Below are 27,784 nucleotides of genomic sequence, written 5' to 3'. Positions count from 1 at the left end.
CAACGAAAAACTTAGTTGTCTTTCTTGCCAAAGAGGTCCTTTTCTACCATGCCGCGGCAGATAGGGTGGTAGAAGTCCTTGTACTTCTCGAAAGTTTCGAGGGCAACAGGGCGGTTAATCTTTTGAAGGTTGCGGAAGCTAGAAGAATTGGCGTCAGTCTTTTAAACATCTTGAACTTGGGTTAGAGAGGTCTTACAGAGGTCGCACAAACTTCATGCGACCGATGCGGCCGAGCAACTCAGTGGTCGGTTCAATGACGCTGTCATCTCCAGCCTTCATGCCGACCTGGAAATAGAGGTTGGAAACCTCAATGTTTTCACTCTTGGACAAACCGTAGACTTCGCCCATCAATTTGGAGATCTCCGGACTGAGCGGCTTCTCCAGCAGGAGCATCTGTTCCAGGAAGACAACCAGTTGATTTGCGGTCAAACCCTCAATATCGCTGGCTTGAGGCTTGAAGGAAGACCCGGGAAGGGACTGCCATTTCTTGGAAAGCTCATAGACAACGTCCACAAGCGAAGTGTCAAAGCTTGGCTTGGGCGGCAAGCCCGGTGCATAGAACCACTTGTCCCAGTCTAGATCGTTCAAGAGCTTGGATGCTTCGGCATCCGACTGGAAGAAGTCCAAGATGGTGGCCTTGAACTCATACGAGTCCAAAGACTTGCACTTGAAAGTTGTGAAGTACTGAAAAGAACGTCAAATGAAGACCTTCAATGACTGTAGGGGATTGACGTACGTGAGGAATGAATTTGTCAAACTTGGGCTTTCCAACAAGGTTCTCAAGGTAGAACAGGAAGTTGAAGCCCTTCTCGTAAGGGATGCTGGAGAATGCATCGTCGGGGTCCTTACCCTTCAGATCCACAATAAGTTTAGTGAACTCGTGGTCATTGCCAAAGTGCTCCACAGAATCAGTCAGAGACTTCCATCCAATGATGGCCGAGAAGTGGCGGTACGCTTCGCCGTGACTATGATAGTTAGCATAACATTTGAGAGAGACAAGAGTCTCATAGACATACATAGCAGCCAGAATCTGTCGAATGGTTAGTAAAATTCAGAAAGATGGTTTTCAATGTAACTAACACGTCTCTCGAGATAAACGGTCCAACCTTCGTTCAGCCAGAAATGCTCCCAAGAGGCATTGGTGACGAGGTTACCGCTCCAACTGTGGGCCAGTTCATGCGCAATGACATCGATGTTTTCACGATCCTGAAGACGTCAATCTCCCGTCACCAACAACTATACTGAAGCATTTAAAATACCTTGGAGATGATGCTTGGGGTTGCGAAAGTGAAGATGGGGTTCTCCATGCCACCATAGGGGAAGCTGGGCGGCAAAATCAAGACATTGTATTCGCCCCATGCATAGGGGTAGACGATTTTCTATGTAAAATCAGTATTTGACCGTTCAAAAAAGGATACTGTCCGTGTTTACCTCGATCGTGGTGATGAAGTTCTCGGTATCAGCTTCGAGCTCCCATTTACATTCATCCAGCTTGTCAGGGCTGGTAGCAACCACACTTCGGGGTCCAATGGGGGCCTCAGAAACGTCTCTGTGAATTCCAAGTTAGTAGACATAAGGGGCGTGGAGAGCAACGGCGGCTTTCTTACCCACTAGCGACGGCGAAGAGATAGCTGGGAATTGGCACCGACTGGTGGAATCGATACAGCTTGTGCTCGGACTTGGACTCCGAGGATTCGCGAATCGGCAGACCACTGGTCATGACCGGAAGAGGGGAAGTAATGTTGAAATCAAAGGTGCTCTTCACATCCGGGGTATCCTGACAAGGGAAGATAGACCGGGCATGGATGGCTTGGCATTGAGAGACTAGAAAATACTGTCAGTAAAGTTGCAGGGCATTGCCGACAGATGACCTACACATATACGGATGCTTCTTGTTCGAGGTTTGCGCTGGAGTCAACCATTGCAGCGCCGTGCACTTGTCGGTTGTTTTCACGGCAATCTATAATTGGGTGAGATGAAGCTCTATAGAACCTTAAAAGGCAGTGGAGAACATACGTCAACCTCAACGGTGCCATCTAGCTCGACACCTTGCTCAAGGCTGATCTTCAACGGAACTCCGAAGGGTTCCAGCGGGGGCAGCAACTCCCACTTGGATGGCTGGCCATTCACCTTGACGGTGGCGATGTCGAGATGGCTAGTATCCAGGATAATCTCGCGAGACTCGGCATTGGTGATGGACTTGAATTGATGAACAACATTGCCCACCAGCTTCTTTTGGTCGAACAAAATATCGAAATTGGCGGTGATGTGGGTAGAACGCCAGTTGTTGTAGTTACTCACGGTATTCGGATCCCGCGGATTGGTCGCCATCTTGCGGACTTGATTGAAGCGTACAGTAATTGAAGCTGAGCGTAAAGAGGAGAAATTGAAGCTCCGGAGAGAAGCCGATTTCAAAGCCGAAGTCATGAGGTTGTATCGGAGAGGGTTTTTTTGTTCCGTCTCTAAGCGTGAAGACTCACAACTTCACATAATTAATCTATAACAGTGACTGTGCGTTAGAACGTAGAGAGTATAGAGACTTGGGCAGAGAGTATTGTAGAAATGACTTTCTTATAGATCCCAACTCTACTTGTTTGTCCCTGTGCGATGTATACAAACTAGGGAGACGCACCCCCTTTTCTGTGTCTGTCTCTTAATTTCTCTCCCTCCTCCTATCTGCTGTCTTCGCTCTCTGCTTTCTGCTCTCTGCTCTTTGCTCTTTGCTCTTTGCTCATCTTGTCCTTGTCCATCTCAACTATCTCACAGACAACTCCCCGCATTGTTATTTTTTTCTCTCCCATTCGCCCACCGCCCCACGGACCACCCCTGAGTGTGGATGGGTTCCCCTGACCTCAACCCCAGAGCGCATTTGCTATTCTTAGGCTTGGTTATTGTTAGAGCTTTGCGACACTGTCGCTGGACATTCGTCGTGCGCTCCGCTTAATCCCCTGATCTGTGAGTGCTGTCCCCCACGCAATGCGTCCCATATCTGATCGGTTCCACTAGGTTCAATTGCATGAAACGATGTCTCCCTGTCAAGCGACTACCTTGCTATAAATTACCCGATTCTGCGGTTCACGAAGCGATGCGTTAAGACGGTTCTCCAAGGAGCTCCACGAAGCATACGATCACTTCAGTACTTCCGAAGAATGAACGAAGACACCCAGGACGTGGTTCCCTATACTCAATTCTCCTACCATCTGTGTTTATCCAGCTGCGCATAGTGTCGAGAAGAAGCACCTGCTTGCGCTTTTATATCTGGAACTTCCGTGCTAGATATTCAAACTTGACAGCTCATTGAACATCTACATCGATTTCTCCATCGCTTTGCGAAAATGATTCACCACTCAGCAATGGAGGATGACAATCGTTCGTCCTATCCTCAACACCCGTCGGGACCCCTCGCATCGGACCTACCCTTGGCACCGCCCCCAAACAGACCGTCTTCCCGTTCATCCCGGCCTGGCTCTCGGACTCGAATGGTGAAGCCATCAGGCGCAGTTACACCCACGGGCCTGGGGGTCCTCACAGAGAACGTTGCAAACTTTCCTCCGGAAGGCCTTGGTCCTACTAGTCCCATAAAAGAAGGACTGGGTAGTTTAAATCGTTGGTCTCAGTCCACAGCATCCAGCAAGAGTCCGTCAGAATATACCAGTCATCGCCGAGGGAGTTCAAAGGTATCTATCTCGGGCTACAACCATGGGCTGGGGGGTCACAGCCCCCAGCGCGCGCCTGGAGCGAATGGGGTTCCAACGCTCAACCTCCCAACGCTTGAGAAATCTCCCATATTCAATGCCGACTCAACATCACCACAACTCGATCTTTCGTTCACAGCCTCAAACAATCTTTTCCAGCCGTCCGCAAGTGCTTCGAGGGCAAACGCAGAAACAACACATGCCCACCAAGTCCCTCAAGGTCCTGTTGCTCGAACCAGTGGAGGCTCTTTCTCCTTCAATGACTTGGAGGGGGATCTGGAGACCCAGCAGCACGGTCAAACCCAGAAGGCGATGCTGTCAAAGGCACTCCAGAAAGCAAACACGGCTGTCCTTCTTGACAATGCTGCCAATTTCGAAGGTGCCATGGATGCTTACTCCGATGCTTGCAATCTATTGCAACTTGTCATGCTCCGTAGCAATGGGGGGGACGAAGAAAAGCTGAAACTACAAGAAATCCGTGATACTTATATGATACGAGTAACGGAGCTTCAGCGTATGGACTTCCCTCTCCCCGAGAGCGATGATAAGGCCCTACCCGAGCGTCCCCTCAGCCAAGAGTCGTACGGAGAGCTGCTCCAATCGGTAAACGATGATTCTCAGGTCGAGAGCCAGCAGAGCTCTGCTCATTCTAGCTTTGGATTCCACCAGCTTCCGCTGGAAGACACAAAAGGATTTTCCTTAGAAGCACTTCCTCCGCGGCGTCAATCTCTAAAACCTTCCGCAATGGAAGATCAACCCCGATCTTTGACACTGCCGGTGAACAATCAAGAAACCGACGAATCTACTTCGTGGCTAGACACGATTGACGAATCAGGTGCCTCGTCACCATCATCGGCGAATTCAAAAGCCTCATCAGTTTATCTTCGTCGTCGGACGAGCCGCCGCCTCAGCAATGACACTGAGGCTGAGTTTGATGCTGCTCTCGATGCTGCCGTTGAAGCTGCGTATGATGAGGGTCTGGAGCCAGTGATAGAATATAATGAAGATGAGACTGGTGATAATGATGTGGTTGCGAATGCACGCCGGAACATTGAGTTGGCGAAGCAAAGAGTGCGAGAGGCAGAAAGGGAGGCAGAGGCGATGAATCGTGACCGTGAAATGCGCCGAATCCAGGATCAGACCCCCGACCCCACTGTCCGCACTTCAGAGTATTTGGACGACGAAGCGGAGGAAGAAGAGCGCCTGCTGGAGGAAATGACCAAGGGATACGTGATGGATGACTTTGAGTTCGGAATCTCATCCAAATCGGCTCTTCCGCGAGAATCAGGTTCTAGCAACGTGTCTGGGAGGACGTGGGAAAGTTCAGCAACATCCAACGTCGCAAGCACTGGTGCGGCACTGTCAACTCTTGCGGAAGATGACGTCCTGCCATTAGACGACCATATCATTCCGCCTCACGTCTTCCCCTCCTCGCCCCCATCCTCTGCCTTACCGCCTCTTCCAGTGTCGTCTGATTTCCCTGCCCCCAACCGGGCTTCAATGTCAAACCGTGCTGGCTCTATCAGTTCTATTACCGGCCAAGGAGTTCGGGCCCGCAGACTATCCAGCCTGAACACCCGCGAGCTCAAAATTGAGACAAGTTCTCGCTCTCGAGCCGACTCTAACACATCTGGCCTAGAGAGCTTTGCAGCTCCAATGACCAGCCGCCCACCTGTACCGTTGCCTAAAGATGAGACTTCTGCTGATCCTCCCCGGGCTTCTACTCCAAGCTCTCGTTCCAATTTACATCCTACGCAGCGAAACCCGTCGGTGGGTTCGTTTATGGAAAATTTCAATCTCGCTCAGTCCCGTACTCATGAGGATGATGAGGCTGAACTTCCACCCTTGCCACCATCCGCGCGACCTATGGGTAAAGTACCTTCGGCTCCAGATGGATTGGATAAAGCACACGCCAATACGAAAGCCTTCCGGGCTCGGAATGCCTCAGTCCCAATTCAGATTCCTGACACCGCACCAGAATCTCCAAGCACGCCATGGAGTGGTGCATTCCCTGCCCTGGATACCCAGAAGGCTGCTATGGCAGGCAGCATTCCCGTTATGCCTACTCCGACCCTCGCCAACTTCAACTTCAACCAGAACGGTTTGCCAACTAGTGGGATGAACTTGTTCGACAGTAATATTCACTCTCCTACTGCTCTTGGCCGTCCGAACTCACTGGTTTCTAACGCACCTCTTCCGCTGGAACCCTGCCCGGAGTCCTTCCTCCTCCGCCCATTCTGGCTGATGAGGTGTCTCTACCAAACGCTCGCACATCCCCACGGTGGCTATTTGTCAGAGAAACTCTTTATTCCGCGAGATGTCTGGCGCGTTAAAAATGTCAAATTGAAAGCCCTCGAAGAGAAAGTGTCTAACTGTGATCTTCTGACCGCTGCTCTGCTCAAATTGGCTCAAGTCGATACATATGACGCAGACGCAGTTTTAGAGGAGATGCAGTCGTTTGAAAGTATTCTCGACCAAGTTCAGACCTTTTTGTCCAAAAAGCTAGGCAACGAGGTTGGTGTGCAGGCCTCGATGCCACTATTCAAGCCAGCTTCAACTCCCGATGAGCCTGCTCACGTTGAAAGTGCGCCTAATAAATCATACCTGACTTGGAAAAGAATTCGAGCAAAGACCTCTGGGTTGGGGACAACTACTCCCACGCCGAGTGCACGCGAAAGTAATAAAGACAATCTGACCCTCAACTCTGTTCCTATGACATCTGTCCATGGAACACACGCAAAGCGCAATGTCACCCAGCTTGAGTTCTCCGGGCCCAATGCAAACTATATGGGAGCATTGGCGCGGCTTTTCGATGCTGCTCAAGTGCTAGGTAAGGGTTATTGTAGCATGTTGAAGTTCATTCCAGCTAACTTATCAAACAGAGCAAATTGCCCAGCAAGTTGAGGATCCTGGCCTCAAACACTCGTCTCCTACCCATGTTGGCCTGGAGCTCAGCACACGACATGCTGCTGAGTTCTTTGGCTTTTACATTTGCCGGTTCGCACTAGCTGATGTGAGCTTGATGCTTGATAAATTCATTAAGCGTGGCAGCGAGTGGGTGCTGATCTAGGAAGTATACGAAGCCATACGATAATCACCCTTTTGGCGAATTCCTGGAGTTTACTGCGCTTTCTTGTTACATGCCCATATTTCTGATGTCCATATTGATCTCCCCATGTCTTTGAGATACCATGATGTTAACCTGTGAAACATTTGATGATTTAAGAACATAATTGTCATGAAAGGGGATTGTATGTATTGTTGTTTGACTTCTTCTCTTACTCATATAAACCGTTATCCCCCTTTCCTACCATCGCTGATCTATTTCCCCTGTTTTGGTTGAATCCATCAGAAATCCGATTGTTTTGACATATGAAATGAATAGACGCATATCACGCATACCCAATAAGTGACAATCCTTTAGTCCCAGACAACATCTCCACGCTAGGGGCTCATCCTCCGGCTATGTACAATATATGATACATGTTGACCCAGCATCACTTTAGTGCAGGATCAGAGACACATACCGGCCGATCGAAGACAAATTTGCCGTCGTCTCTCGGCATCTCGGATTATATCAGCAGACAGTTTCAAACTCGGTGCTAGGTGCGCATATCTTTCGACCTCGCCCACAACACTCGCTATGATGGAATCCATCCTTGGCCCAGGTGGAAGCAGAGTGGAGAGAGAAGGAGACATAGTGGCACCCATGATTAACAGGGTCTGGGACACCATTGATAGGGCACCCTGCCATAAGTATGGCAGGTGGCCCTCGCGGTGACTGGTAATGTGCTCCAGTTGGCGAAGCGTCGCATCCAAGCATCGCCAGCAACACTCTCTCACCCCGGAATCCGTTCCTGCCTGTTCGTTCTCAAAGACAGCCAAGATATATGGGCGGTAGATTATGGTACGGCATGCATTGTAGCGAAGCCTAAGTACCGTTTGGACCGGGTTGGTAAGAGGTGCCTGTGTCAAAGGGAACTGCACGGGAGCTGGCAGGCTCTTGTACCACTGTGACAGCTGGAAATCTAGCTCGGAGACAATTGGACCGAGAGATGAAAGAGTATGGGTGCGGTCCTTTTGGTAGATGATGTGGCTGACGCGATTGAGGAGTCTTCGCAGCGCAATCTCTGCCAGGAAATACCAAAGCTCCTCACGCCCGGTGGCGTCCTCTCTGAACCTGGTCATCCGAATTTCCTTACCTTGGTCGGTATCGCCATCCTCTTCGTCATCTTCATCCTCTGCGTCCTCATCTTCGAACCCGCCGGGGAGGTCCACCCGCTCCTCGAAATGAACGATACCAGAATGTGGAAGGTCCAACTCCGCAAGAAGGTCGCTTTCGAACAATAGTGCATTCCAATATACTCTGACACTCAATTCCCTCCATTGGTTGGGAATTCGGTTGGGACTGCCAAATAGTAGTTGCAGTTTCATGCTCACATTCGACAGCAAGGTCCAAGCCTCCAAAGGCCGCACAAGGTAGAATAAGTATGCAGATGCTAGGACCATGCACTGTGTTGAAAACACGGTGTTTCGCATCATGACCGATGGCAGCACGCTCCAAGCAGCTGCGAAATAGGGTAGTCCCGGTGGCTCACGATCTGGGGGCACGAACGAGATACTGCCGCTATGGCTGGCACATCCTAGGGCCAAGACCAGCAGGACAAGACAGCTCATAGGTCCTTCTTGAAAGCCTTGTGCGAGGGCAGTTTGATAATATCTATTCCAGGTGAAAGGGTTCACACATGCGTACCAAACATTGCCATGGTTGAAAAAGGCCTGGGCATATGTGGACGCGTTCGTCAAATCGAACCCTGAGTTTGGTGTCATCCGCAGTGGCTCGCGGGCCATCTCTAGTTGTAGTAGATGCTGTGGGTCATAGGCCACGGATACCAAGTCCCGAATCAATGGCCATTGAAGAAGATGCAGTGCCGGAGTGGTGTGCATCTTGGGCATCGTGGAAATGCTTATACTGGCCGGTGGGTTGACCCAGGACCCGAGTCCAACGGCGGACAATCTACCAGGCACCTGCAATCCACCAGATGCCCTGCCTGATGTTTCTTCACTACCAAGATTGGTATCGTTGCTGGTGGCCGGGGAAGTCGAAGACAAGGCGATATGAGACCCTTGGCCTGCCAAACTAGAATGAAGGAGTCCCTCAATTCTGGCCAAATGATCCAGGATGAGCTTGTCACCGGCATCTAGCTTGATTCCAGGTTCTCGGTAGACACATTCTGCGTTCAAATCGGTGCATAGTTGACACTTGGGACGAGCCCCGTTGCACCGAGTCTTGCGCAGCCGACATATTTGACACTGTATCGCACCAGCCCAGTCAGTCTCCCTTGTCTTTCACAAGGTCAAAGGCGCTTACGGCTATAGTCGCCCGTCGTCGGGGGTATTCAGCAGCCTCGGAATTGGAGCGCTTTTTCTTGCCCAGGGAAGTATCACTGGCCGTAAAGTCTGCGGCAAGGTCTGCCTCTCTTTCTGATGGGATTTCCATGTTAGAAAATATTGGACAGTGCCTTTTGTATCTTATGTTATAGTCTAATGTTCATACCACTCCAAACCGATATGGCGGGGTGGTTCAGTGCGAGACATCAGACCATAGTGAACAATGCGAAGGGTAGAGTATGGGAAAAGTAGAAATTGCAGGAAGGCAGTGCTAAGTTTCAAAATATAAGATCCCAATGGCTTTGCGGATTGAGCCGGGCATTAATGAATTCGTAGGGCTGCTTTGATGAAATGTCTAAAATATCTGGACTAACTCGACACGGGGCGGTTCCGTGACAGGGTAAGCATGTCCAATGCAGTGACATGGGAAGAACAGAAAGACATGAGACAAGACTACAGATAGAACAGAACAATAAGTCTTAAGTTGTACTTGAGTAGTCCGCAAGTTGAGGTTGAAGTTGAAGTTAAAGTTGTAGTTAGAGACACAAGTTTAGTCCACGTGCACGCGTCCCAAACAACGCGTCTCTCTTTCAACTTCACACTTTCTTCTTTACTCAACTCATTCGAAACCATGCCGCGCCCTGCCCCAAAGCGAAGCCGTACAAAAGGCCAGCCAGTCAAAAATGCGACAGAAGAACCAACGCGACAAAATGACTCTGTATCCAAGTCCCCTGCGCAACCTGAGCGCGGCTCCGTCCTGGATCCACGACAGGCATTGCGCAGCCAAACGCCATTGACAAAGAGTTATGAACAAGCGATCGAGTCTTCTCCCACTGGAGACCGACCAGGCACAGGTAGTCGACCTGGGACTGGCAGTCGCCCTCCTACGAGGTCGCGCGGTTACTCCTCAACGCTATCCTTTGCTGGGCGCAAAGGCGACACAAGCTCCCGAATTCCCGGCACACCTGGCTTCGAAAGCTCAGTTCTGAGTAACTTCAGACGGCGGCCGCGACAGCAGAGTATCCTGCAGATGATGCAAGCTGAAGATGGCTCTTCCGAATTGGACGACGATGACTTCCTTGGTGGTCTCAGTCCTGGCGATGAATCTACGCCGCTCAACCTTTCCAGAGGAAAATCACTCCTGATTAAACCTTCCGAAGATTCACCATCACGATCCGAATCCCCGCTTTCCTCTCCCGAAGGGTCGCGCAAGCGCAAGCGCATGACTCAAGAAATACAGGTGCCACAATCACCAATACAATCGCCTGTCAATGTGGTCAAAGATACTCCAACTGCAACGCCGATCCAGCATGAGAGCTCTTCAGCTCATGAAGATGAAGAGGCCGAGGAACCTGAGCAAGACGACGAGCAAGTTGAGCGAGTCGAGGATACTCAGCAGTCTCAGCAATGCCCAGACATACTCAGCCAGACTATGTTGCCACCTGCCAGTAGCCCCATGCGAAGTCCTGCTGGCTCTGCTGCAGTAGCTGGTGGTTCTACGCCTACTGCGCCGCTGCCTGCTGCCAGAAAGAAGCCCAAGGCTCCAACTCATCTATCAACAGCGAGCCTACAAGACAAACTTTTGCCTAGGCGGCGGCGTCGGCGCAAGAACAGAGCTGGCGATGAATTTGACGTCCCTAGTGACGAAAGTGATGACCAACACGATGTGGCATCCGGCGACGAAGACGAACTGAGCTACCCCTCAAGACGGCCATCCAGGCGAAAAGCAGACTCCAAAAAGCCCAAAGCACTATTCAATGCACAGAATAAGACAAAACTCAACAATCCGAAGCAGAGGAGTGCTAAGGAAAAGCCAGCCAAAGCCAAAGCAGCTCCCAAGGCGCCTACAACATATTCGCGTTCTCGTGGCAGTGCAGGTGTCGAAAAGGAAAATGAAATGCTTGATCTATCCTCGGCATCCTCTTCACCCTTGTCATCACCGCCTGAGTCCGATTTGTCTGATAATGAATCTGCTGGAACCGAGCCCACGCCTCGTTGCGTGAGCGATGAGTTACGCGCGGCAGTCAAGAAATTTGCAGAGGTTGATCAATGGGAGATGGAGTTTGAAGATGTGTCTGCCTCTGAGACGCAAGGCAGTCCATCACGATAGTTCTTTTGACGTGTTATGAAGCTCTTTTATTTTCTGTCTGTTACCGAAAGTAGCCGTTATTATGCCCCGCAATGTAACCGATTTAGTAAATACTACATTGTTTCTGCCCCCCCGCGTCTTCTCTTTTCTCTCTCAACTCCCCTTCAACATGACCTCTGTGGACAACATCCTCGCTGCTAAGTATCCGGCCAAAGCTCATGCGCGCCGTGTCGCGGAGTCTATCAAGGCCCGGCATGGCGGGACCGGTGCTATCTATCTCGAGGCGCAAAAAACTCGTATGATCGAGGACAGCGACGAGGCTATGCCCTTCCGGTAATGTATAGTGGCCCCAAGGCTCGTTTCTATGACTGACATACTTCCCCTCATAGCCAACGTCGTCCTTTCTTCTATCTCACTGGATGTCTTTTGCCTGATGCCGCCGTGGTCTACGATACCATCGCAGACCAATTGACCCTCTTCATTCCTCCAATCGATCCCGAGTCGGTCATTTGGTCTGGTCTCCCGCTGTCTCCCGAGGAGGCCGCTAAGCTTTACGACGTGGATCGTGTTCTGTTCACGACCGATGTCAATTCGACCCTGGCGTCGATCGCCTCGACCCACAATGGACAAACTGCCGCATTTACAATTGCCGAACAGGTGTCAGAGGAAACCAAGTTTGAAGGCTTTTCGGAAGTCAACATTTCCACCCTGAAGTCTACCATTGAGGACACTCGTGTCATCAAGGATGCCTACGAGGTTGCTCTCCTGAGAAAGGCAAACGATATCTCGGCCAAGGCACACATTGCTGCCATCAAGGCCGCTAAGACTGCAACCAACGAGCGCGAGATCGAGGCTGCCATTATCGGTGCTTGCATTGCCAATGGATGCCGCGAGCAATCCTACCACCCCATCGTCGCTGGTGGTGAGGGCGGTGCTACCCTCCACTATGTCAGGAACGATGTTGACCTTGTCGACCCTGCTACTGGCAAGAGGAAGAACAATGTCCTCATCGATGCTGGTGGTGAGTATCAGACCTACTGTGCCGATATCACTCGTGTCATCCCTCTGGGTGGCCAATTCGCGCCAGAGACCCGCCAGATCTACGAGATTGTCCTCCAGATGCAAACGGAATGCATTGCGATGCTGAAGGAGGGTGTTTGCTGGGATGACGTTCACGCCCTGGCACATCGCATTGCTATCCGTGGCCTGTTGAAGCTTGGCATCCTACGTGGATCTGAGGAAGAATTATTCGAGAAGCGTGTCAGCGTGGCTTTCTTCCCTCACGGCCTCGGTCATTATCTTGGAATGGACACCCATGACACCGGTGGTAACCCCAAGTATGATGATAAAGACGCCATGTTCCGCTACCTGCGTGTCCGCGCCAACCTCCCGGCTGGCTCCGTGATCACCGTTGAGCCCGGTGTAAGCTTATACCCATATCATCTTTGCTCTGTCAACACTAATCCGTATACTAGATCTATTTCTGCCGTTTCATCATTGACCCCGTTCTGAAGGCCCCAGAGACTGGCAAGTATATCGACACTGAGGTACTGGAGCGCTACTGGAGTGTCGGAGGAGTGCGCATTGAGGACAACATCCACATCACCAAGGATGGCTCCGAAAATCTGACAACCGCCCCGAAGATCATCGAGCAAGTCGAGAGCCTGGCCTCCTAGATAAAGCAGGTATTTTGTATCAGTTGGTTATAAGCAGAGCTTGTTGAATATCTCATGAAAGGGTCATTGATCTCAAATGCTCGCTGGTATATGGTTGTAGCGACAAATGATCCCTCTAGAGTAGGAGAATATATTGAGTATGCAAGTGTTGTAGGCCTCTCGGTCCCATCACAGATCCCTTCTGCGCTTGCGCGCGCTCCCCTTGATCTCATCAGACGGTATCTGCTTCTCCTTCCGGTCCAGGATTATGGTCCTGGACATCGAAAGAGATCTCAGGCACCTTAACGCAGAGGTTCTTGAGTCATCACCAACATCGCGACGAAGGGTATGGCTGTGGCTGGCCCAGTAGGAGGCAACTGGCTTTCGAATCGTGGTGTCTGAGGCAGGGGTATTGGTATAGACGCAGCGAGCATAGAGATGCTCTGCATGGGGCGAGCTTTTGACCTTGTGGATCTTGCTATGGGCAAGACTCTTCAATGCTGGCAGTCCCAGCTTGTCGGCCAATGTGTAAATTCGCGCATGGCGGAGCAACGTCTCGGAGCCATAATTTACCGCAGGGTCTGTAGAGTCGGGCTGTGGCACAGTGTAATCGCGCGTGTATTGGAATTGTAAATCGCAACCGAAGGCATCGACGTCCTCTTCGGGTAGTTTGATCTGTATGCAAGATCGACTCACTGGTCCCGATGCTTCAAATTCTTGGACCAATTTCACGAGAAACGGCGATTCCAGGAGGAGAGTCTGAAGGGCAGTCAAAACCGTCTGGTTATCGTCTTTTCCAACCACGATTTCGACAATTGGGCGAGGCAAGGAAGCTGCAAGGAGTTAGTCGAGGGGTCATATCACGCGACAAACAACGCGATGTTTGATGCCATCAAGAAGGTGGAGGTGGACTTTGGAATGGGAAAAGGGATGCGCTTACTCGAGGAAGTTGAAGCCTGCGTTCCTCTACACGGGAGGCTCTGGCTGCTCTGGTTCAACTAGCTCAAGCTCAAGTTCTTGAGTATCCGGGAGGGTCGCATCCTCGGTGGAGGTGTGGTTTGGCGCCGAGTGAGTCGCAGTCGCAGTCGCGCTGGGGGGCTGGGTCGATCCAGGGGTTTTCGCCCGGTATTTGCACCCGAGGGGCATTAGGAGTTTCCATCGTATATCCAAGTCCGCAATGGGTAGCAATGGGTACAGGAAAGTCAAAAGGAACAAGAGAGCTGAGGCAGAGAAGTCACCAGTGGCGCTCGTCACATACTGGACGTAACTGCAAACTAAGAACTTTTGACAATTTCAGTATTTTTGACTCTTGAATGTTTTGAATCGATTCTTCTTAGGGCTTTATCCCAACAATGCATTTTGGATACTTCATATATCACAAAAGTGGGCAATTTGAGGCTTTCAACCCAAATCGAAGTATAGCTTCACACTGCAGATCTCTTCTCCACCTCAACGTCATATGTTTACTGTTTCGCCACTAGGGCTGAACATCCGAACGAGCCGAATGATGTGAAGACACTTCTTTTATTCTGTGCACACATTCACCATGAGCCCAACCGATTTGAAGGGACAACTAGCTTCGGCTCCTAGCTCTCCCAGCTCGCTCTCTTCGAGCTCGGATGACCTCGATGATTCCATTCGACAAAGTGTCTCGGTAAAGCTTCGGGAAACCGACAATGCTGGTCAATACCTGCTCACCGCAGAGGACACTGAGGTTTTACAGGAGATCCTCAAACATAACCTCTCCTTGGCAAGAGCCGAAACATCTCCGAAACCACGCTTCAGGTTCCGCGACTTGGAATTTACAAGACAACTCAGTACCTTTGACCGTCAGAATATGACCTTCGGTTCATCTGAGTTCCATGGCTTCTTCGTGCTCTTCTGGATGGGGGTGGCCTTGATGCTGCTCAAGGTCATGGCCAACAACTGGAGGATCCATGGCACCATTTGGGGCAAGAACGAGATCATTCGCCTCATGTTTGCTAAAGATGTCTTGGTCCTCGGACTGACTGACTTGATCTTATGTTGGTCCACACTATTTTGTCTGGTTGTTCAGCGCGCGGTATGGAAAGGGTACCTGCGCTGGAGCGGTGCCGGTTGGCTGATTCAAAATGTAGGCTTCATAGTGTACCCCTCTGTGTTTTCCTGCTGAGATGATTTATCAGATTTGGCAAACGGCATACCTGGCCGCCATTACATTGTGGACATATCATCGTGATTGGCCGTGGACACACACTGTCTTTACGGTGCTGCATTGCTTGACCATGCTGATGAAACAGCATAGTTATGCTGCTTACAATGGGTACTGTAAGTATCAAAAAAAAAAAAAAAACCATTGGTGACTAGGTCTTTGAGTTAATGGAAGTAGTGTCGGAGTTGTACCGGAAACGAGAGTTGCTGAAGACAAGACTCTCCCAGTTAGAGAATTTAAGCCGGAACAACGACTTGGCAGGGCAAGGGCATACCTCTGCGGTTGACACAGATGTTGATGCCGAAATCACTGATCTCAAAAGAAATGATTTCCGGCGGCGGTCTTCCAACCTCAAGAGTTATTCCCGTGCCCGCGAGACAGATCAACTCATGTCCCTTGTTGAAACCACCGAACACGGGGTATCTCTCCAGCCAGATCAGGTGGAATCTCTGAAAGAGCTGCTTGAGCGAGAATACGAAATCTTATCCGAAGGGCTACAGGGCAGGTGCTCATTGACATCTAATCACTATCCGCGGAATTTGACCTTGAAGAACTTCTGTGACTTTATCACATTGCCCACGTTGGTATATGAGCTAGAATACCCACGCACAGACAAGATTGACTGGATTTATGTGGCAGAGAAGACCGCGGCTACATTTGGCATCATTGTGGTCATGATCGCTGTCTCTCAGTCGTGGATATATCCGGTGGTGATGTCCACTCTGCGAATGAAAGAGGAAGGGTTGACTGCGCAACAGAGGCTTCAGGAATTCCCCTGGGTTCTGAGCGACTTGCTCTTCCCTTTCATGATGGAGTATCTGCTGGCATTTTACGTGATTTGGGAGTGTGTTGTAAGTACTACCGCGCTCAAAGGCACATGGTTCTTGTGCTCACTATCTTAGCTTAACGCCTTAGCGGAAATTACCATGTTTGCGGATCGCGGATTCTATGCAGATTGGTGGAATTCGGTCTCTTGGGATCAGTTTGCACGAGATTGGAACCGCCCTGTCCATAACTTCTTGCTCCGGCATGTGTATCACAGCTCCATCAGCGCTTATCGTCTGTCGCGGGTTTCTGCGAGTCTGATCACATTCCTCCTGTCTGCATGTGTGCATGAGCTGATCATGCTGTGCATATTCCGGCGACTTCGGGGATATTTGCTAATCCTCCAAATGTCGCAACTGCCACTTGTTTCACTCAGCCGGACTCGTATGATGCGAGGCCGACGATTGGTGGGGAACATCTTTTTCTGGCTTGGAATCTTTACAGGACCGAGTCTGTTGTGCAGTTTGTACCTGATTATATGATTTTCATTGAAGCATGCCGCATTTCTCATGCAGTGATTAGCTTTGAATGTATGGGTTGCTAATGCTTCAGGTAGATGTATATACGTCCTGCACTCGGGTCGATGTAGATCCACCAGAGTATCATTTAGACTTGAACCATTAATACAGGTAATACTAATAGATTATTGATTAGCTCTGAATATACAAAGCTAGACAGAGAGAGACTACAAGGCCATTACATGTTCCCAGAGCAGAATCAATCGTATAGAGAACCCGAACCCCCGTATTCTTTTGCCGAACCCCACCCCCACCTCTGGTATCATTACACTCTTCGCTCTTGTTCTTCCAACTCCTATCTTCTACCTGGAAAGAATACATCCACGTACCAAATGACTTCCAATTTACCAGCTTCCTGTTGCACCGTGGGTGTCAAACATGAAGGCGAGGCTAAAGGCGAATTTCAACAAATCGGCGATGGTATAGACCTCTACTTAAGCAACTCGATCTCAACAGCTAATGGTCGCAGTGGAGGCCTATATCTCACGCCCTGCAAATCAGTCCACTGAGCGTGCCATTCTGCTACTCACTGACGTGATCGGCCATCGCTTCATCAATGCCCAATTGATTGCGGATCAGCTGGCAGCAAATGGCTACTTTGTCGTCATGCCGGACCTGTTCCACGGCGATCCGGTGCTGCTGAATCGCCCGGCTGGTTTTGATCTTATGGCTTGGCTGAAAGGCCCCCCCGGTCACCTACCTACTCGCGTGGAACCCGTTGTACAGGCAGTTCTGAAAGAAATGAAGTCCAACTTGGGCTGCAAGCGAGTCGGTGCTATCGGATATTGCTTCGGTGTATGATCCCTTCCTTGTCGTAGGTCTGATGCATAGCTGACACATGAGGTATATAGGCCAAGTATGCCGTCCGACTGCTCCAGCCGGGTCTTTGTGATGTTGCCTACGTGGCTCACCCCAGTTTTGTCGAGGCAGAAGAGCTTCAGGCAATCAAGGGCCCTCTCTCTATTGCAGCTGCGGGTGAGTGTAATGCTTCATGGTTTCTTGTAGCAGATCAGACTAACCTTACTGGAATCGCAGAGACGGATTCAATCTTCCCGACCTCAAAGCGCCATGAATCCGAGGAAATCCTCGTCAAAACTGGCCAACCATATCAGATTAACTTATTCAGCGGTGTTGAACATGGATTCGCTGTCCGCGCAGACATCACCAAGCCAACAATTCGCTTTGCCAAAGAGGCTGCTTTTGCGCAAGCGACTGCTTGGTTCAACCAATATCTCTAGACTGTCACAGCCATCTACAGCTCTAACGACTCTACAATCAAATTCAATAACAAATAAGATCGTTACTTTTAGACTCGAGCTACACCACACATTTGGATTGTCTCGTTTGGGAAAATTTACATGTATTTGAAGATAGACAGGAGCGGACGGAGAAACAGGAATAGTCAGAGAGCAAGGTACGCAATGGCGCGAGGATCGATACCAAATTCCGAGCGAACCATGATAGATATTTGCATTGCCGATAGTGTTTGGAGAAAGAGGTCGTCTTACATTTTCTCGTGGGTGGCCATGAGAGACCCTGTATAAAATGTCAGATACTGGATCAATGCCGGTCAAACGAGTAGATGAGGTCTTACCAATGAACGTAGTGACCAAACGAGATCGGACTTGACAGATATCCTCGGGAACCAGCCAGATGGTGGCGCCCATCTTTCTGGCAATACTGATCGAGAGCTTGGCGTTGGCATAGGCCTCCTCGTCAGTCCGGCCGGGGGTCACTAGATCATAGTCCACATAGCTGCTCTTCATGCCATGGAGCACATCCAAAAGGAAGATACCAGTTCCAATGGACTTGTCTTTGAAGCTTCGTATCGTCGAGGACTTTCCGCCGCTGCTAGATATATCATTGGCCCAGCGGATCATCTCGGTGTCGGTGATTTCACGCTTGCCCAAGCGCTGGGCTAGCGCAGAGAGTGTGTTAGTGATATCGCGACGCATCAGCTGCCACACCAAGCCAAGTGTGAGAGTTCGCTGGCCATCAGTAATATCAGCGCCTTGGACACCGACAAGAGAGAATCCGTTGTGCTTTCCGAGCTCAATCGAGTAGTTGGTGTTTTCCACAGCCTTGAATCGCATCATCTCACCACCAGACGCTGGGGGCTTGTTCACATGCTTCCAGTTGACCGTTCCAGGAATAACCTTGTCGTACGCTTGCAACAGAATAGAGCCATCGCGAAGGTCATCAAAGAGCGAGTTGACTGCCGGCTGCACATCCAAAGAGTTCAACCAGAGAGTGAAGACTCTGGCCTCTCGTTCACCTTCAGCGTCAAAGTCTTCGACCTCGAGCTTCTCCTCCTCGGTGATCGGATCCAGACCAGGGTGAGTGTTGAAAAGGTTGGCAACAAAGGCAAGGTTCAGCTTGGGGTTTCCAGCAACCAGCGAGGTCGGGGTAAGGAACTTTCGGCAATCAAGCTTTTCGGCATTCTGCAGAACCTGCTCAGCTCGCTCGAGCAAGTCTCGAGTCTGAAGAGCGCCACGAGAGCAGACATCTGGAGCCAATTGGTTGAGGAGAACGGTGTAATTTTCACCGTCTTTCACGTCAGTAGAGAAGTTTGTCACACTAGATTGAAAATGTATTAGCAGGGGTCTTGCCTGGTGCACGGCTCAACCAATGTTAGCTTACCGTCTGTCCCATTTCGCGTTCTTTAGGTGGTAGTTGAACCAGCGAAGGAGAATCTGTTCTGGGGGCAGGCGCAGGAACTGCTCGAGAGTCTCATCCTCCTCCAAAAGTCTGTAAAGCTCCGGGTGAAGCTTGATATCAATCTTTCCAAGGAGACCACGACGAATGACCTGCCAGATAAGACCCAAAATCAGATGCTCACGCACTTCGATGATATCTCCACTTCCAATGTTCACAACTGAGCACCCTATGCCCTTGGCGGAGTTGATGACGATATTGTTGTTTTCGGTCATATGGAAGGCGTTCAGTTGCTTGATCTTCTTTCCGGCCTTGTTCAAAACACGTTCATCAATGGTGTCCGGCACACTGTCGTTGATCAACTTTGCCAGAACCAAGCCATCCTTGCATTTGTCAAACATCTCAAATGTATCGGTAGGGAAAGGTAGGAGGTTGCCAATATCCGGGTCTCCCGCAAGGACAGCATTGATGTGTCGCGTGAACTCGGTCCGTTCGTCTTCGTTGATCGTGTGTGTGACATTGGAAGAGGATCCTTGAACGTGGATACGTCCACCAACACTGCCCTTGGAGACATGGCGAGAAGCGCCAGTGCCGGCACCGGCGCCAGCTCCTTGAATCACGGCTGCGGGGCTGGATACACCGCGGGCACCTTCTGCGGGTGCCGACCGAAGCTTCGAAACCAGCTATCGCTGCTTTAGCATTTGTCCTTTTCTTTGCGTTATACCATAGAGACGGGTCTCCTTACATCGACATAGTCTTCCAGCTCCACGCGGCGGGAGCTGTCAAGTTCCACACCCTTTAGCGCCTGGCGCACCACGTCGTACGGCTGACGTTCGGATTGTTGAGCGGCTTTGATCGCAGTGGATTCATCAAGATAGCCGCGGTCGTCAACATCCAGTCGGTTGAAGGCATCCTGGAGCGAGAAGATATCACCCTGGTCCAGCTGCGGGAACCGCCTGTAGCGGGCACACCCCGGTCAGCATATATCCCAAGATAAACAAGTAGTCGCATCGCACAGAGCGAGAGACATAGAGCACGGTAAGACTTACTTCTGAAGTTTGAGCGCATTCATGGTGAGAGAATGCGTCCCAGTCGGTGGCGGGGTCCGCGATTTAACCCAAAGATCCGGAGGGTTTACAGAAGAAAGGGGAACTCCTGGAGCAGACAATGGGATTTTCTCAGGAGGATAGTACGAAATGATCCGAAAAGATCAGATCACAAAGAAATGAATTGGGCGGAGAAATAGGGAGCGAAAGGCAAAGGTATACACGAACCGAGGGGGGATGGGGGGATGAGCCACACTGTAACGCGTAATGAAAGGTAAGCAAACGGTACATGGCACCACTAGTAATTTTGTATTGGGGGCCAAGTATCTTCCCTGGTCTCGTATTCGTAACGGCAAATGACGTCGAACATCTCCAGGCTTCCAGGCTTCTGTTCTTTTCTCTCGTTGGACACTCTGTACACTATATCTAATATGCTCTATTCGCTCTCCCTACTCTCTAGGCTCCAGTATTCATACTTATCTACCTTGGGTAGCCTTGGGGATACTCGATAGTTGAGGTAGCTGATTAGTCCAATGTTGTCTTATAGTTAAGGTCTATTCTAGTTATGTTACAGTTCTATTATAGTAATTATATGAGGCAGAATAGTAGTGGTATACAGTAATTCTACTCTACTGAAGTAAAACATGGAGTTAATAGTTAATTGGCGTTTCCCGGATTACATCATGCGGATCACCAAAACAACGACTTTGACAGATCCTCCTTAGCCTAACACTTTGCTAACCTTCCCACACTATCCACGTTGATTCGATTCACTGCCCGGGTGTGTCTCCCCATGGAGCAAAAGTCATTCCTGGGGACACTATCTCCATGGAGTACCCCAAGGAGCACAACGCCGCAGCCCGATCGTCAGGGCTCAGAGGTCCTGCAGCGGTCCCAAGGAGAGGACCATACTGTGACCCATAGGCATCGATTAAGCCCGCGGCGCTATCCTCCTGATTGTCCTCCATTGAAAGTGAGGTGGTTCTATGCAGTGGACTCGCCCAAACGTAAGCCATCACTACTAGAACAGAAAAAGACCGATCAGAAGCCGTTGCCATTACCGAAGAAGTTCATTCCTTTCCCCGGAAAAGACTCACAGTCTATTGAAATCACATTTCAAAAACTATCGGAAATCGAAGATGCCCAAGAAGGTCAGGCCGAAGAATCCAAGGAATCCGCACAGCCTGTCTCGACCAAAGTTCCTGTGAACGAGGATTATCTGTTCGATGTGGATGTGGAACAGAGAGAATTAAGTCCCACCTATTGGATTGGCCCTGTTTACGAAGTTCGCCGTGGAACATGGTTCATCCAAGATGGGTCTGGATTAAAACCTTGCGAAGAGAATCTTGCAACGCAACTTGAAGAAGGCTATATCAAACTTCGCCCATGGAAAACCGAGCCAATTAAGCCCGAGTTCTCGGATCAGGCTTCCAATATAAACGAACAGGATCTTTCTGTTCGACAAGATGATGTGCAGACCACCGCCCAATCCTCTCGGTCAGCCAATCCAGCCTCTACCAACAAGGGCAACGCAAACGATGCCAGCCAGTCCGCGACAGAAACCCAAGAATATCGTTTGTTTGGTGCTTATATGAACAAGGTTGTTTCCTATCAAGATACTTCGACTGCCTGGTTGGTAAATGATGACATGATGTCACGATTCAGCACTACCGTCTATCAGAAACTAGGAGGTGTCCCAGGTGTAAAGTTGGTGCGTGGCTTCGAACCCAAGAAGTCGAAGGAAACAGACAAGACGTCTGACCGGAAGGCCGAGAAGGGAATATCTGTTTCAAAGACCAACGAAAAATTCGGAGAGAACCCCGAAAAGAACAAACCGAACATACTGAAAGTGTCGCCTGTGGAATCAGTCGAAGGGGTCGAGAATTTCGAAAGAAGACCGAGATCTACCTTGGAGCGGCAAATGTCGTCCCTTGCCGGTGAACCGCAGAACCCTGCTGAACTTGAGGAGCAAGCTCGCAAGCAGGAAGAACAAGAGATGGAGGATTCGAGGGAAGTTGACAATGAAGACAGAGAGCGTGAGGTTGATCATTTGGTCCTTGTCACCCATGGAATTGGCCAGCGGCTCGGTTTGCGACTTGAGAGCATCAATTTTATACATGATGTGAATGTGCTCCGCAAGACACTGAAGACTGTCTACAAAGCTTCACCTGACCTTCAGGCATTGAACTCTGCGTTGCCTGACAGTGATAAGAATTGCCGCGTACAAGTGCTTCCTGTGTGAGTTGCTCTCTATCTCATCTCCGATCATACCAGAAGCCGAAGCTCTTAGGTGGACCAGTCTGGAAGTAAATGGCTGCTGCTCAATTTATGTCAAAAATTCATTCCTCCCTCACATGCTAACAAGAATCCAGGTGCTGGCGACATCGACTCGACTTTCCTTATAGGGGAGTTCGGCAGAACAGAAAAGAACAAGATCTTACCGACGCCGATACTTTGGAAGATGACGCCTACCCAAGCCTGGCAGACATCACACTAGAAAGTGTACCTGCTGTCCGAAATCTCATTTCAGATTTGGCAATGGATGTGCTGCTTTACCAGAGCAGATATTGTGAGCACATTTCCAATATTGTTAAACAGGAATGCAATCGAATCATCCGGCTCTACAAGCAGCGGAACCCTTCTTTCAATGGATCAGTCAGCCTCTGTGGTCATTCCCTTGGAAGTGCGATTCTGTTTGATATTCTGTGTCATCAACCAAGCGAGGTTGCCGACCCTGCAAAGCGAGAACCGCGAAAGGCCCAAGAGTCCGATACACCAAATCGTCTTGGTGGAACGAGTGCATTTGAGTTCGAAACGGAAGAGTTCTTCTGCTTGGGATCTCCAATTGCTCTCTTTCAAATGTTAAAAGGCAAGACTATAGGAGGATACTCTGCTCTAGACCCTCGGAACCGAAAGAATGCATTGGATGTTGAAATTGACTCCAAGGGATTGAGGTCTTCACAAAGGGATTCGCTTCCCTCTGGGCTTGGATTCAACGAAAACCCTGCTATTGTTTCAGCACCGAAATGTCGAGATCTTTACAACATCTTTCACCCTTCAGACCCGGTGAGCTACCGAATTGAGCCTCTAATATCTCCAGCGATGGCAACCCTAAAACCCCAACCTCTCCCTTCTGTCAAAAAGAGCCTTTGGACAACCTCCGGGCAAAGCTTATCTATCCTTGGCACCCGAATGGGCCAAAGTGTGGGCTCGCTATGGACAAATTTCACTACGGGTGTTGCAAGCAGTTTGTTGAACCGCAGTCTAGGTCTGAACGGCGACGAACCATCAGCTGGTGCTGTCATTGGCAAACCAGGCAATGATAAATCCCATAAACGGACCCAGTCTGGCTCGGTTCAACGTGGCTCACACGACTCAGATGACCAGTATCAAACATTGATCGAGTCGGACCTAGAAACCCTCTACGACGGCTTCCAGAAAAGCAGGGATGACCGTAGATCACAGGCATCTTCAACTGATCCTGATACCGATACTGAAGACCAGGAACGGAAACTGAGATTTGAAGATGCCAAAGTGCGCGCCTTGAATGCAAATGGTCGTGTTGACTACAGTGTGCAAGAGTAAGAGATTCCCTTCCCACATCCTGACACAAATTAACCATTGCTTACAATAGGGGGGCATTTGATATTTCGTTGATCGCTAGTATTGCTAGTCATCTCACCTACTGGGGGGACGAGGATGTTAATCACTTTATGCTTTCTCAAATGCTTTCCAGGCGACTTCGACATAGAAGGACGGGGAGGTAGGCATATGAGATCTCAAGATTAGAAACTGTCCACACATATAACAATGACGAATATTCAATATACGATATCCCGTTCAATCTAGGCAAAAGCTCCGTAAGGGTTCTTACATGCAAGCGAGCCTATTTGGGACTAGCGTGATCGGTTAGGTGAGCACAGCATTTTCCCGTTCAATTCTTCGCTCACTCACTCTCTCTTCCTCTCTCTTTCCTCACGCTTCACTTTGCACCTACCCATTTTTCCCCACCAGGGATACAAAACCCAGCAGGCTAAAAGGACTAGAGAATGCACTCTCCAACAGTTTCATCTATGAAAATCTTCAAAATGAGGTCGAATTTCATAATGCCGAGAAGAGTGTGATCTGAGTCTGCAAAGTACGCCATCACCAGCTCAATCCGAACAGCCAGTTGGTACCTCCTTCCGCCTGATGGATTTTCATTACCCGGACGACCCTACTTCACTGGAGAGCGCCCCAGGACACATGTGAATTACCTGAAGACTGGTGGCCGAGGTATAGTGGCGGGCAAACCCCCACTTTCACAATGGTGACAGCCTCCACCGCGGCAGACTTGCATGAGTATCTTCGAGTAGATCCCTTGTAGAATCTTGCCCCTTTAGCCGCAATCTCTTTACGTCTGGCATGAAGCACATGTTCTATGAATGCTCGGATTCACTCGGATAGCGGAGATCAACTCCTTTCTGTTTGCTTTAGATTCCTGGCGACCTCATGATCGCAAGGAAATAATGAATGGATACATAAATATACTAGAAGCAATACAAATTAATACGATTACGATGTTTGAAGTTCGTCTGTTCTATTTCCGTTCTCGCACTGGCCACACGGGGTAGTGCCAAGGAAAACTCCCTTAGCTTCCCACCTTCATCTATAAACATCACTGACCATGAGAGGTTTGTACCTATTTGGCTAGCTCTGAATACTCGCTAACATATTTCAGCACAATGAGTCGCCTCAGCGATGATGTGGGCAACGCCAAAGTTGATCTAGCTCCATCGGCCGACGCAAATCCCGCGAACCTCGAGACGTCTGAACATAGCTCAAATCCAGTTTCTACGAAGGAACTCGTCAATTTCGCCCTCGACTTTCTCTCAACCTCTAGCAATGAAACTCTTTTGGGTGTGTTTGCTCTCCTTACACTTGTCACCTATGTTGTTCTTGGGCGAATTGGACTCGTCCTTATTGGAGTAGTGCTAGGGGTTGTCCTCCACGCATCGTGGGAAGGACCAGGCCCAGCCTCAGAAGGGTCGCGTGCACAGAACAAGAGAAGAGAACTTGCGCTCGAGGTGTCCAGCAGGCTTTTGGATTGGCCGAAACAGGACAGTAGTGCGCTAACCCAGGGCGACAATGATGGGTCTACGACTGTACCTGAGGATCTGTCCTCGGCAGACCTTGATTATGCCACCTTTCAACCAGCCACCGCAAGTGCACTGAAAACGCTCACAGATGCTGTCATAAGGGACTATGTTCAGTAAGCTTGCACCCCTTGAACGAGAATCCCAGTAGCTTACCCAAAACAAAGATATTGGTATGAACCCATATTACCTTCCGAATCAACTTTCCCAGGTACATGCCGAAGAATATTGACCCATTTCGTTACGTCCATTTCCCTGCATCTGTCAAGGAAACGAACGGAGGACACCTTTTTGCAATTCTTAACCAACTCTTCGTCTATTGTCATTGTATTCCTTAATGAGCTCGCTGCAGCTTTTGCTGCTGGGGACTCTCACACCATGGAGGCTCAGGAAACGGTGGACCGGTACCTCGAACAATTTCCGGACAGCAGCCTAGCCAATGTCTTGTCTCAGAAACAGCAACATAAAAAACTCAACATGATTGCGGACGATATATTGTCAAACTTCCTGGATTCCAAGGCATACGACTGCTCGGCTGTGCGGGATTTCCTCCGTGAGGTTTTTGCGGGTGTTATATTGGAGTCTACGGTGACCAGTCTCGCTCGTCCCGAGTTTATCAATGACTGGATTATCTATCTCCTACAAGATGGTGAATCTGAAATTATGCACGCCATTGATGCGGGCGTTGAAGGCGCACGAAATCAGGACACCAGCGTCCCCAAGTCATCGGATGCTTTACCCCTGGAGTCGATTTCAAACCCAGCATCCCAAAACAACCAGAGACAATCTATGCAGGCGGATAGAGCGACGGAAGAGGCGGTTCTCGAGGCAAAACGTCTCAGTGCCATGATTGCATCGCAAGATATACGAAGCCCAGAATCCACACGGGAAGCCGATGGATCTCGATCGAATACTGAGTCAGGTTCAAATGCAAGCCATGAAGTGGAAGACAGCCAGGATCAAGATGAAACTCTTACATACCTATTTTCGAGGTCACAGTCACCCGCAAATCCAGAAAGATCTGAAGGTACGACCCATTCGCCTCAAATCAGTGCCCAGGATAATGCATCTGTGCCTTTGGTTCTCCACGGTGCCCAAATTCTGGTAGATGATGATGGATCGAGCAATGAAAAGGGCCAAATTAAGTCACGACCGACGTGGGATTATTTACTACAGGTTGAGCCAGCCTCAACACGCTCGACTGGGTGGATGGTTTTCCGAAAGTATTCGGACTTTCAGTCCCTTCATGAGATGCTCGAGACTGTTTCACGATTAAATCGAATTCAAAGTTTCTCGGATCGGTACCCGGTGCTTCCCTCTTGGAAGGGAAAAACGAGGCAAACCCTCGCTCGGGACCTAGAAGGATATTTGCATGATGCTATGAAATATGAAGCTCTTGCTGACACGGATCGAATGCGCCGGTTCTTGGGAAAGGATGCGGGATCTAGTGAAGCAGACCCCAAGAAGCCAGGATTTTCTTTCCCCAGTCAGACTGCATTTGAGAACATGGGCAAGGGTATGCTGGGTGCGCTAACCAATGCACCCAAGGGAATGGCAGGAGGAGGTAAAGCCGTCTTTGATGGAGTGACTGGGGTATTTGGAGGCGCTGCCAATAATAAAAGGCCAGCTGCCACCGCCGAGATCCAGCCTCAACACCGGAAAAGTCTTTCTCTTTCCAAGACGAATGATGAAGTTCCAGCCTCCACTGCTCTCAGTCGAGCTAGCTTGTCAAAGACACGTTCCAGCCTCGACGACCCTGCGAGGATTTCAGAAACCGATGATGCTACTGGTTCGCCAGCGTTGCCGTTCGTTTCTAATGACTCCTTGGAGATCCAAAAAAGCGAAGCTTCCAAGTCACTTTCGGCCAATAGTGCCGCTAGTGTTATCGATCCGAGGGCCAATGAACAGGATGCATGGGCTTCAGAGTCGACGCTCGCGCGTTCTGAAAATAGACAGTCACTTGATCCTATGACCGACCACCCAGATATCAACACCAAGGAAGATATTCATAAGACATCTTCCCATCGCCGATCAGAGACCGAGCAGAGCAATTCAGGGCCACCCAAACCACGCAACCAGGGAAACCCCATCACAACCGATGAGACGCAAATAGCAGTGGAGTTGATTTTTGCGGTCATCAACGAGCTCTACACCCTGTCATCTGCATGGAACATTCGGCGGACCCTCTTGAACGCTGCTAGGTCGTATATTCTGCGTCCTGGTAGTCCGACCTTGGAAACGATCCGCACTCTCTTACAGGACTCGATGATTCAGGGCCATACTTCGGATGAAGCCCTTGGGAATTACATTACCAAGCTTCGAGAGAATGCACTCCCGACAGAGACTGAACTGAAAGCTTGGCCGGCTCCACCCAGTGAGGAGGAGAAAGCCCGTCTACGGGACACTGCACGTCGGTTGTTCGTGCAGCGAGGAATTCCCCAGGCATTGACAAGTGTCATGGGAGCAGCTGCTAGCCGGGAGGCATTGGAAAAGATCTTTGACAGCCTTCAGGTGGAATCTGTCGCCCGAGGTTTCGTCTTTTCGGTCCTGCTACAGGGGTTGAGAGTATTGACCCTGTAGCGTT

The 27,784-nt window shown here is 49.9% G+C and overlaps 10 protein-coding genes across 10 annotated transcripts; 6 read left to right on the top strand and 4 right to left on the bottom strand.

The window, feature by feature from the left end:
• Window positions 1-11: 11 nt before the first annotated feature.
• On the bottom strand, window positions 12-2,427 carry N7508_010019 (bifunctional aminopeptidase/epoxide hydrolase; the record flags this gene model as incomplete). The annotated part of the gene is made up of 9 exons (XM_058468079.1): window positions 12-138; window positions 197-684; window positions 737-1,030; window positions 1,081-1,206; window positions 1,260-1,379; window positions 1,432-1,549; window positions 1,608-1,824; window positions 1,876-1,960; window positions 2,017-2,427. 9 exons carry the CDS (start codon window positions 2,425-2,427, stop codon window positions 12-14), a joined length of 1,986 nt encoding a protein of 661 aa, XP_058315925.1.
• Window positions 2,428-3,335: 908 nt separating this feature from the next.
• N7508_010018 (uncharacterized protein) lies at window positions 3,336-6,765 on the top strand (the record flags this gene model as incomplete). Its single annotated transcript, XM_058468078.1, has 2 exons — window positions 3,336-6,525; window positions 6,578-6,765. The coding sequence occupies 2 exons, from the start codon at window positions 3,336-3,338 to the stop codon at window positions 6,763-6,765; spliced, it is 3,378 nt and encodes a 1,125-aa protein (XP_058315924.1).
• Window positions 6,766-7,208: 443 nt separating this feature from the next.
• Window positions 7,209-9,195, bottom strand: N7508_010017 (Zn(II)2Cys6 transcription factor; the record flags this gene model as incomplete). The annotated part of the gene is made up of 2 exons (XM_058468077.1): window positions 7,209-9,008; window positions 9,067-9,195. The coding sequence occupies 2 exons, from the start codon at window positions 9,193-9,195 to the stop codon at window positions 7,209-7,211; spliced, it is 1,929 nt and encodes a 642-aa protein (XP_058315923.1).
• Window positions 9,196-9,717: 522 nt separating this feature from the next.
• N7508_010016 (uncharacterized protein) lies at window positions 9,718-11,196 on the top strand (the record flags this gene model as incomplete). The annotated part of the gene is made up of 1 exon (XM_058468076.1): window positions 9,718-11,196. One exon carries the CDS (start codon window positions 9,718-9,720, stop codon window positions 11,194-11,196), a length of 1,479 nt encoding a protein of 492 aa, XP_058315922.1.
• Window positions 11,197-11,344: 148 nt separating this feature from the next.
• On the top strand, window positions 11,345-12,851 carry N7508_010015 (aminopeptidase P family protein; the record flags this gene model as incomplete). Its single annotated transcript, XM_058468075.1, has 3 exons — window positions 11,345-11,508; window positions 11,565-12,597; window positions 12,651-12,851. 3 exons carry the CDS (start codon window positions 11,345-11,347, stop codon window positions 12,849-12,851), a joined length of 1,398 nt encoding a protein of 465 aa, XP_058315921.1.
• A 168-nt stretch (window positions 12,852-13,019) lies between these two features.
• Window positions 13,020-13,976, bottom strand: N7508_010014 (uncharacterized protein; the record flags this gene model as incomplete). Its single annotated transcript, XM_058468074.1, has 3 exons — window positions 13,020-13,663; window positions 13,771-13,786; window positions 13,830-13,976. 3 exons carry the CDS (start codon window positions 13,974-13,976, stop codon window positions 13,020-13,022), a joined length of 807 nt encoding a protein of 268 aa, XP_058315920.1.
• A 400-nt stretch (window positions 13,977-14,376) lies between these two features.
• N7508_010013 (uncharacterized protein) lies at window positions 14,377-17,602 on the top strand (the record flags this gene model as incomplete). Its single annotated transcript, XM_058468073.1, has 7 exons — window positions 14,377-14,943; window positions 14,996-15,137; window positions 15,199-15,872; window positions 15,924-16,128; window positions 16,834-17,159; window positions 17,216-17,339; window positions 17,400-17,602. The coding sequence occupies 7 exons, from the start codon at window positions 14,377-14,379 to the stop codon at window positions 17,600-17,602; spliced, it is 2,241 nt and encodes a 746-aa protein (XP_058315919.1).
• Window positions 17,603-17,868: 266 nt separating this feature from the next.
• sac6 (fimbrin) lies at window positions 17,869-20,091 on the bottom strand (the record flags this gene model as incomplete). The annotated part of the gene is made up of 5 exons (XM_058468072.1): window positions 17,869-17,900; window positions 17,959-18,941; window positions 19,005-19,702; window positions 19,765-19,975; window positions 20,069-20,091. 5 exons carry the CDS (start codon window positions 20,089-20,091, stop codon window positions 17,869-17,871), a joined length of 1,947 nt encoding a protein of 648 aa, XP_058315918.1.
• Window positions 20,092-20,858: 767 nt separating this feature from the next.
• On the top strand, window positions 20,859-23,832 carry N7508_010011 (DDHD family phospholipase; the record flags this gene model as incomplete). Its single annotated transcript, XM_058468071.1, has 3 exons — window positions 20,859-22,303; window positions 22,438-23,646; window positions 23,700-23,832. 3 exons carry the CDS (start codon window positions 20,859-20,861, stop codon window positions 23,830-23,832), a joined length of 2,787 nt encoding a protein of 928 aa, XP_058315917.1.
• A 957-nt stretch (window positions 23,833-24,789) lies between these two features.
• Window positions 24,790-27,780, top strand: N7508_010010 (uncharacterized protein; the record flags this gene model as incomplete). Its single annotated transcript, XM_058468070.1, has 2 exons — window positions 24,790-25,316; window positions 25,470-27,780. The coding sequence occupies 2 exons, from the start codon at window positions 24,790-24,792 to the stop codon at window positions 27,778-27,780; spliced, it is 2,838 nt and encodes a 945-aa protein (XP_058315916.1).
• Window positions 27,781-27,784: the final 4 nt, after the last annotated feature.

This window comes from Penicillium antarcticum, assembly GCF_028974205.1.
Source record: "Penicillium antarcticum strain IBT 31339 chromosome Unknown utg000009l_segment0_segment0, whole genome shotgun sequence".
NCBI classification, from domain to species: Eukaryota; Fungi; Ascomycota; class Eurotiomycetes; order Eurotiales; family Aspergillaceae; genus Penicillium; species Penicillium antarcticum.
Note: the sequence above shows the minus strand (reverse complement) of the source record. Positions and strands in the feature narration are given on the sequence as shown.